This window comes from Mustela nigripes, chromosome 14 (genome assembly GCF_022355385.1).
Source record: "Mustela nigripes isolate SB6536 chromosome 14, MUSNIG.SB6536, whole genome shotgun sequence".
NCBI lineage: Eukaryota > Metazoa > Chordata > Mammalia > Carnivora > Mustelidae > Mustela > Mustela nigripes.
In genome coordinates, this window is record NC_081570.1 from 2,095,596 (window position 1) to 2,105,502 (window position 9,907).

A 9,907-nucleotide genomic window follows, 5' to 3' on the forward strand; every position below is an offset into this window, starting at 1 on the left:
CCAGCCCGGGCTTCACGAGGACACCAGCCCGGGCTTCACGAGGACACCAGCCCGGGCTTCACGAGGACACCAGCCCGAGGCAGGCAGGAGCCGCACCGTCACAGGGCGGAGGAGAGTGGGGAGGGCTTAAGTGGACATCGGATGACGCTCTAGTGACTGATGATCGGGGTTCACCGATTCCTTCCATTCTTGCCTGTGACGCTGGCTGTGCCAATAAAATATCACAGGATGGCAACAGACCTCTCACCCGCACGGAGGAGCCCGCAAGCAGGACGTGAGCACACAGGAAATGGAGCGGTCTCCGCTGGGCCATAAATGCAGCTGTGCTAAGTCCAACAGTGACCTTAATCTTTAAGAGTCTTTAAGGCAATCCCATCAGTGGCTTATCTAGCTCCAAACGGAATCCAGAGGGTCTCGAACCCACAATCCTCTGCAGGTGACTCACACTTCGGCCCCTCTGAGGAGAGTCCTAGGAGCGATGGCCTTGTGGGGAGACTCTTACCCGGTACAAGTTCCTTCCAGAGCTGGATCCTCGCTGTTGTGCCCCAGGTAATGGTCAATCAGCTTCTCTCTAGAGGTCTTTGGGAGAAAAAGCTCTGCTTAGTGTCTCAGAGGAAAACAGGAACAATGTGAAGCCTGAACCAAGAGGTGGTGTGTGATATAAAGACATCTGCAGGCTTCAAGAATCCTAGTCTTTGGAGACACAGTTAAATTTTTTTTTTTTAAAGATTTTATTTATTTGACAGAGATCACAAGCAGGCAGAGAGGCAGAGAGAGGAAGGGAAGCAGGTTCTCCGTGAGCAGAGAGCCCGATGCGGGACTCGATCCCAGGACCCTGAGATCATGACGTGAGCCGAAGGCAGAGGCTTAACCCACTGAGCCACCCAGGCGCCCTGGCACAGTTAAAATTCTTGAGTAAAATAAAGTTTAATACGCTACAACTGCCAAAAATTATCAGCTAGTTAGTCAACCATTTCATAAAGATTTTCACACTTTTTATGACAAAAATAATCAATCCTCTGTTTTTAGGAATACATTTTCTTCTTTAAGAATGAAACTCCCCAAACTCACAATGTTGCTTTCATCACCAAAGTCCGCAGGGTCTCCGATGATATTCACTGCAACCAGAGCGACCTAAGGGAGAGGGAAGCGGGGGAGATTAAGTGTGAAACGCTCGCGGCGACGCACACCTTTGCTGCGCGCCGTGTGCGCCTCCGTGCAGAAGGGATGCCAGGCACCGGCGTGTGACCTGTGAAATGTCACGTTAGACGTTCACCGTTACTAGTTCTCGTAAACGATGTAAGTTAATGTTCTAACGCCTAATCGGATTATTTCAACATCTAAAGTACGTTAAGATGGTCACGGCTCACAACCTCTCCGGTTTTAACAGAGCATCGCATGGACCCGTCGCCGCGGAGTCCAGCATGGGGTCCCATCTGCTCCACGTCGGAAAACCGGACAAGGGACCGAAAGCCTGCGCCAGCACGGCTCAGTCTGTCTGGGTCTGTGGTTCCCCTTGAAGGCGGAGGACTCCCCTTCCCACACGCTCCCTCCCTCAAGCATCAGTGCGGCCGAAGTGAGTGACGGGGTGTTACTGTGGGGCCAACAGTCTTCGGGGTTGCGGTCGCGCACTGCAGCGGACCGAGCCATGGAACCGCACCTCAGAGCTGTCCCCAGCTCCCATGCTGGCTGTGCAACTCTGGTTCGGGGACAGCCTCCTCTTACGGGGGTGGGAGGTGCTGTCAGCGGGATGTGACTGAAGACTCTGCTTCGGACACGACTGTTTCTACTACGTGAGTCGTGCCGAAACAGAACTGAGCGACGAGAGAAAGGAACGGAAAAGTGGCGCAGGACGGCGGGAGAGACAAGAGTGAGGGCCCGGAGCTGGGCTGCCACCGTGAAACCCCAGCTCCGAGTCCATGCAGGGGATTCGTCTTGTGGAGCGTTAGCGGGTGTGTCCAGAAGAGCGTCACGTCACAGAAACACCACCAGCCGCGGAGGCAGTTCTAAGTTTTCAAGTGGACACGGTACAGAATTGTAAAAAGCAGCAGAGGATAGAGACTTGAAACCTGACATCACCACAACATCACCATCTCACGGCAGAACGGATCCTGTCCCTCACGCGAAGGCCCTGGGTTGGGGCGACCCGCCAGCCTGAGCGCCCCCCACACCTGGGTCGGCCCGGCGCCCGGCGTGCCCCCTCGCGAGGGGCAGCGGCTCCTGGCGGCACGGCTCCCGGACGGCCTCTCACTCCTCCACAAACGCCAGCAACTTAACCGAGATCTGCAATGCCGCTGGCTCCCCGCGACGCTGCGAGGAGGTGGGTGCGGTCACGGCGAGGCACGTCTCACCTGGTTGTATACGTTGTACTTGTTGACGTGGTTCTCGTGAAAAATCAGCTTCAGGAACTGTCCCACCGCATCCACGTAGACGGACTTCAGCTCCCGGGCTTTGCAGCCCGTCTTCTCGTTGTCGCAGAGAGAGACGTAACTGAAAGGGACAGCGCACGCCCGAATCACGCGGGCGGAAAACGTGCGCGCAACGGAACGGAACTCAACGGGTTTCAGTCAAAGTCAAGTCTAGGACGGAAACGCGTGGGGAAAAGCCCGGAAACTGTAGTCTACCCAGCTTTCCGGGAACAAGTTCTGCATCTGAAGAGCAGAGACGGACGCCTGCTGTCACCGACAGCGCAGCTTCCGAGTGCGTCCCCGGAGGCAGCGGCTCAGACCCACACGGGAGCCTGGCCCAGGACCAACGGCACAGGCGGGCCCTTCGCTCCCGCCGCTCGCACATGCAGCGTCGGGTTAAGAGTTCCCGTCACGAGCCTTCCGTGTCACCTACCCGAGTCTCCGGAACCGCTCGGCCTGGTAGGGCACGAAGTACTCGGGCAGGCTCTCGCTGACGTAGAACTCCACCTTGCTCGCGATCATGTACTGGTGGGCCAGCAGCTGCAGCTTCCTGATCCGACACCTCTCCACCATCTGAAGAACGATTTCTTGTGGAAACTGGCAAAACCTGAAAGCAAACACGTGGGGTCTCTCGCAGTCCGCGCGGGCTCCCAGCAGCGTGCACGGCGCCCCGCACGCCGCCTGGCCGTCTGCAGGGGCCGAAGCTCCCATTCGAAGTGGATCTGCCTGCCCCCCCCCCCCCCGAGGGAATCAAGCTTTTGGCAGCTGGAAAATGGTCTGAAATGAACGGTCTGCAATGACCTTCAGCACGAGACAGACACACCGTGTTAAGTGGCTATAGTGGTGGGAAGGGCAGAGCCAAAGCGCTCCGTGCAGGAACCCACGGTTCCGGAAAGCCACTTGCTCAGGGACTCCGAGCGGGGGTGTCTACTGCGCGAGCTCAGGGGTCTGCAGGAGAAGCCCGCGCTGTCCACGGGCGAGCTAGTTTCGCCTCCTAAGTGACAGAGCACATTAGCAGCCTGCATGAGAACGGGCTGGACAGCCAAAGCGTTGGCTGCGGGAGCTGCTCATGGCTGAGCCGCAGAGCCCAGCGCCCACACGGCGGCTGCTACGCGTGTCGAGCTGGCAAGCGCTGCGTTGTTAGAAGAGTGGGGTGCTGAAGGCCCTGGGAGGCGAGCCGCAAAGGACAGAACAGCTGCAAAGGGCCCAGCGGCCTCGTGGGGGAGTCCACTCCAGCCCACTGGCCAGGCTCCCTCTCCCTCCGCCACCTTTCCCAGCGGCCCCCGCCTCCACCGAGAAAACGAGAAAACGGGCCTCGAATGGGGCTGCCTTCACTGCTCCCCAAACGGACCAGCTTTCCTGCCGGTGCCCCATCCCCCGCTCACTCCCCTGGACGGCAGCAGAGCCTGCCTACCCCCACCGGGGCTTTTCCCTCCCCATCACGCCCATCAACACACAAACACACTCTAGAAACCCCACTTTAGGAAAGCCCTCCTGTGAGCCCACACCCCTCTCAGTCCCATGCCAGCACTTGCTTACCCTGGCAAAACCTGCGCTGTTCTGTCATGCACCCCCTCCCCAGCCCTCTCCAGGGCACTTGGCCTGTATCTCCACAGCTTGCTCTTGCCAAGGCCACCGCTGCGCCCCACGATGCTGTGTGCAGGTGTACTTCCTGGTCCCGGCTTCACGCAGCCCACAGGCCTGAGCCCGTACGACGTCTGTCCAGGCCTGCACTGCTCCTGGGCTGGGTTCCAGGCTCCTTCCCCTCCCTACACTGACCCTGGCTTTAAAAACCTCCTGCTTGTCTAGGAACCTCAACTAGACCCCAGGTCCAGGCCCATCACTCAGCTGGTGACTGCCATCTCCGTGCGGACACCTGAGGGGCACGGGGTGTGACAGAAAAACAAACTCCTGGCACCAGCCACCCTCCTTCACCCGTGGCAGCCCGTCTCCTCATCCCCCTGCTTTGCCCACTGGGCAGTGGCCCCAACAGCCCCCGGGACCCTCTTCACCCACTGCTGCCCAGCGAGTCTCACAGCAGCACGACAGAGGAGAGGAGGGGAGAGCGCACGGGGACACCAGGCTGAGCGCAGGACGGTCTGTGCAGCCGCCGCGTCTAACCGGGAGTGCGCAGGGGTGCTGGGGGAGGGCATGCGGTGAGGAGGGGGTGGGTGAGCGCAGATCAAGTGGACTCTCACCCCAGAGGTGGGGCTGCCTGGAGTTATCAGAGGTGAAACGCTCCTAAGAGATGCGCCCAGGGCAGGAGGACAGTGAGGACAGGCTTGTGACACGAGCCTCCTCAGTCCCCACGGCGGTCAAGCGCAGCCCCAGGTGCATAAGGTATTTGCTGCCCTCGAATGCTGCCCAAGTCCGGTACGACCGCCGTTGAGGTCACTCCGGGCACGAAGACACTTATGGACCCCTCCAAAGTGGTTCAAAGAAAACCATGGACAAAATTTGGAAGTTGTATGTTTTTTAAGATCCTTCAAAAAATGGGTCTAGGACTGTGTTATTCAAATGTCATTTGAAGGGCTCAAGCATGCATCACAGCTGTCCTTCAGGGACACTAAGAGGTGACAGGACGGTGGGGAACATGAGAGGCAGGGACTGGGAGGGACCACACCGGGATGGGGAGCCGGCCTCACGGGCAGGGAGCCCGAGCAGGCCCCTGGGCTCCTGAACACCCAGGACTCTACCCTTGGCGAAGACCGAAGACCTCTCAAAGAAGGCTTACTTTCAGAGAAGGCCACAGAGAGATACTAACTAGTATCCCGTTACTCAAGCCGGGGGCATTTGTAAAGGCATAGAAATATTCCAGATAATCGCTAGAAAGAGACGCTCTTGGTTGAAGTTTGGGGTTCACAAAATCTCACCCACAGGAGCACAGCTGTGACACCGGGGGGCCTGGCACAGAACGTGCATGGGACAGGAGGCCCAGTGAGCCGCCAGGGAAGCCGCCTAACAGCCGTGTGCAGTCCCTTCTCCCTGAACTCTGTGGCATATTTCTTAAGTGAAGGTCAGTTAATCTTTTAGGGATAAAGGCCCCCGAAATTTTCTTTAGAAACATATAAAGATGGAAACAACCCAGCCCATCACCGCACAGACAGCGTGCGGTTCTGAGGCCCGAGTTGAGACACAAAGCACAAGTCTTGGAGGAAGGCAGCCCGCCGCCCCGGCCCACGGCCCCAGCCTGGCCCACCTCGGTGACCTCCAGCCGCTGACGGTTGGCGCGTGGATCATTAGTTCCCGGGCGCTGAAGCCGTCTTCATGTCCAGAGGAGCTGACGACAACGAAGCCAATCTTGTGGGGCATCCTGGGCACTGGGCTGGGTACAGGACAGGAAAGACTTCTTTGAGACAGAGGAACCCGGGAACCTTTTACAACAAACACCGAATGTGTTGGCTCAGCCTTGCCCAGAGACAAAATCATCCCCAACACACCAGGATTTTCCCACTGCTTTGAAAAAAGCCAGATTTTTGGTTTGAGTGTTTCTCCTAGGAGCCTCTACCTCTACTTAAGGTACCATTTATCTTGACTTTTTCCAAATGTCTGTCCTAAAAACTTGACCAGCGTTGTGGGTTGAATGGCATCCCCTCAAACAGGATGTAGTCCTAACTCCCACCACTGCGGGTACGAGCTTTGTCAGAAACACACGTAACGGGAGGAAGACGAGGTGGTGCGGGAGTAGGTGGGCCCCGCCAGGAAAGCAGGGGTCCGTCCGAGAGACACAGACAAGGAGACCAGCCCAGGGAACAGCCAGGACTGCGGTCCGCACCAGAAGGGGGGCGAGGCAGGCAGGACCCTCCCATGGAGCCTTTACAAAGAGCAGGCCCCGCGGACACCTGGAGAGCAGGTTTCTAGCCTCCGGAGCACAGTTCTGACGTTCTAAGGCGCCCACTTTGTGGCACTTTGTTAGGGCAAAACCGAAGAGTTTTGTTAAGATATAAGCACCAAGTTTTTTACGTTAGTTAAGAAATGACCGTAACCAGTGTGCTAACAAGTTACACCAAAATAAGGAGGAAAGGAGCAGTTTAATCAACAGCACGGTCGGTAGCTGCTGGATGCAAACGCGCGGCCGGAGCAGGAAGGGCGACTAGGGGAGCTCCGCGCCGGGGGAAGAGATGGGCACCCGCGGCCTGCCTGAGGCACTCAAACACCGGTCGGATGAATTTTCTATGTCATTGTTTGGCGAACCGCTCGGAGCGGAGCATCATTTTGAGGATGGAGGCTGTGACGGCCGGTTCAGCTGGGTCAGCACCCGTCCGGTCCGGGCTTGAGAACAGCACCTCAGTGGCAGCTTCCGCCGGCACCGCTCCCGGGCCGGGCCAGTCTGCGGGGTCCGCGTCCCACCTCAGCGGCTGGTTCAGGGGTGGGAGCGCGGGAGGAGGCCCCGAGCTAGACCCGTGTGGCTCCGCCCCCTGGACTCTGCTGGGGCTACAAGGGAACGAGAAGCCTTCTTCTTCTTCTTTTTTAAATAAGATTTTATTTATTTGACAGACAGAGACCACAAGCAGGCAGAGAGGCAGAGAGAGAGGAGGAAGCAGGCTCCCCGCTGAGCACGGAGCCCGATGCAGGACTTGACCTCAGGACCCTGGGATCATGACCTGAGCTGAAAGCAGAGGCTTTAACCCACTGAGCCACCCAGGTGCCCCGAGAAGCCTTCTTCCTGCTGAGGCTGGAGCTGTAGAGTATTTCTGGGGGGCTACTGGCGGCTACCGGGGGGGGGGGGTCTTGCCAGAGAGCAGGCTGACACGGGGAAACAGCTGCCTTGGGAACCCTGAGGTTCAGCCACATTTAAGGCCCAAATTACTTGTAAACTTCTGGTTATTTTCCAGTTCCTGAGCCAGTCAAATCCCCTTCAGCAAGCCAGTTTGGGCTAGCTTTACGTATCTGCAACAAGAAGAGCCCTCACTAAGACAGAAAATAAAGAATTTTCCAGCACCTTCTCTGGGATAGGCCATACCATCAACTGAAATCCTGAATAGCAGGGAACATAGAAACGTATCCTGTACGATTCTGCTTATCTTAATATCCCTGATGCCTGATCTAGAACGTTCCCTTCCATCCAGAACCTCCAACGACCTACACCAATAAATGAATTCCTGGCTGGTACCTGCCACGGCTTCTTCGAGCGTCTGAACAAAAGCATTACTAACAGAGTAACAGCCCGTTATTAAAGACGGTAATTCCTGACACAAGCGGGACAGTGTCACAGTAGAGCAGAGGAACGCGGGGGTAACCGCACGCAGAACATACAGGAAAGCAAGCACCGAGACGGACAGTGAGGCTGTCCGCAGGCGGGCTGCTGACCCGTGCTCCCAAGGGAACGGGATCTGTCCTCCACACCCGCAGCTCCTCCCAGAGCCGGCGCTTTCAGCCCAGACGTACCCTGCGTCTCCTCCTCCCCACGTCCACCCACCACGAGCCAAGTCCCCTCGGTCCTGCCTTTCAGATGACGGATTGTGACGGAGCCCACCGTCTTCTCTAGAGCATGACCACGACCGCGGCCAGGTCTCTGCACGGGGAGCCCCCCACCCCCATTGTCCCGGGTTCCCTCTCAAGCCCAAGCAGGGCCGGCCGCATCCGTGTCGTGACGCAGAGCTCCTGACGGGCTCCTGACGGGCTCCTGCCCAGCGCTGAAGGGCCGACTGTGTCCCAACCCACCTGCTCTCGGAATCCCCAAGGCCTGCCAACCTCACGTCTGTCTCTCTGCTCTGAGTTTCTCAAATCCTTCGATCGCCTTTAAGAGCAGGGCCCACTGCCCCCGGCCCACCTTGAAGTGAGTGGGCGTCTACTAATATTTTCAGCTGAAGGGGACGAGGTCTCTTGACATTCTAGAACCTGAAATACCACTCGAGTCGCCCGCTCGCGTGTGGACACATTCTCTTACGCCCACTCTGGCTCGCAGGTGGTGCTACCTTTAAAGCACTTACCGTGCGCCGGGGACGGTCCTCAGCCCTAGACACCCGCTAAGACCTTCGTCACAGCTCTGACACAGGTCTGTTGTCACAGGACCCTAGAGATGTGGGAACGGAGGCCCAGGGAGGCCCTGCTTGGGGTGAAGGGCTGGGAAGCCCCGCAGGCACAGTGCCTTCAGCGGACTGGGAGCCAGCGTCTGATCCTGACCAAACACTCAGTCTAAGGTTCTCAGACTCAAAGCAGGACCTCTGAAGTCCCAACAGAGGCGTCCACGGATCGCGCCGCGAGAGCCTCCTGCCTCAAACAGTTCAGTAACAGAGCTCGGGCATCTGGGAGCCCGGCAGGAGCCAGGCCTGGGCGCCGCAAGCACGACCTTTCTGCCTCGCTTCAAGCAGCCGGGAAGGGTTCCTCTCTGGCCGTCCTCTTCCAGAGCCCTGCCACCCCGGACCCCAGGGTCCCTTTCGGGAGAGCCTCGGGAGTGTTGCAGGCCGCTGGCCCGGCCCGAAGGACACCGCCGTCGGACTATAAAAATCACCACTGACATGTTGGGAAAAATCAAAGCTCTCTGGCAGACTCAGCCATTAGCAAGCGGCCGGCAAGCTGCTGCCCGCGACGTCCTGGCTGCCCTGCTCGGCCCTGCTCGGCCCTGCACCCACCGACGGGGCCCAAGGCTTCCCTCGCGCAGGCAGCGGGCGCCGGTCAGTCACGTACCAGGACGCGGCACCCACGGATCAAGCCCGAACACCCCCGCGTCCACGCTTCTCTTTGCGGAGGCCCGAGCGGGACACGAGCGGATACCGTCGGTCAGTGGCCGCCGAGCACGGCGAGACGGGGCCGCCGCAGGGCGTGCGGGAGGGGCCGGACCCGCACCGGGCGGGGTCTGGGCCAGCGGAACGCGGGGGTCCGGACGCGCCGAGCCGACCCGACGCTGACCGCGGCGCCCGCTGGAGGCCTCGGCACAGCGGACCTGCGGCTGCGAGGGGCGGCGCCCGCCCCCGGCCGGGCTCCCGGCCCCGGCCCCGGCCCGCGCCCCCGGCCCAGCCCCCGGCCCCGACTCCGCCGGCCGCGCCCACCCCGCCGGCCGCGCATCCCGGGTCCGCGCATCCCGGGGCCGCGCCTCCCGGGTCCGCGCGCGGCCGGGGTCCGGGTACCTGTCAGGACCGAAGGCCTGCCCGGACCTCGGCGCCTGCACCGTCCCAGGGCCCTTCGCCGCCCCTCGGCAGCGCCTGCCGGAGCTCAGGAGGCGCCTCCTCCGCCGTCCTGTACCCCCGAGCCGCAGCGGTGGCCGCGGACGAGCAGCCCCGGCCTCCCGCGCCCAGCGCCAGGGCCGCCGGCACCGCTCTCATGACAACCGGGCCAGCCCGGCCCGGCCGCGCCTGCGCACAAGGCGGAGCCGCGCCTCCGTTTCCCCGGACCTTCTGGGAAATGGAGTCTCTAGGGGACGGCGCCTGCGCACAAGGCGAGGCCGCGCTTCCGTTTCCCCGGACCTTCTGGGAAATGGAGTCTCTAGGGGACGGCGCCTGCGCACAAGGCGGAGCCGCGCCTCCGTTTCCCCGGACCTTCTGGGAAATGGAGTCTCT

General features: G+C 60.0%; 1 protein-coding gene across 1 annotated transcript in view; it reads right to left on the bottom strand.

Moving 5' to 3' along the window:
* CEP104 (centrosomal protein 104) overlaps positions 1-9,691 on the bottom strand; it is a 36,190-nt gene extending 26,499 nt beyond the window's left edge. The window contains exons 1-7 of the mRNA XM_059376282.1: positions 9,479-9,691; positions 5,608-5,733; positions 2,842-3,015; positions 2,352-2,490; positions 1,072-1,134; positions 503-579; positions 248-326 (exon numbers count right to left, since the gene is read on the bottom strand). Of these exons, the coding sequence (XP_059232265.1) occupies positions 248-326; positions 503-579; positions 1,072-1,134; positions 2,352-2,490; positions 2,842-3,015; positions 5,608-5,720 (645 nt within the window). The 5' untranslated portion in view covers positions 5,721-5,733; positions 9,479-9,691. The remainder of the gene's footprint in view (positions 1-247; positions 327-502; positions 580-1,071; positions 1,135-2,351; positions 2,491-2,841; positions 3,016-5,607; positions 5,734-9,478) is intronic.
* Positions 9,692-9,907: the final 216 nt, after the last annotated feature.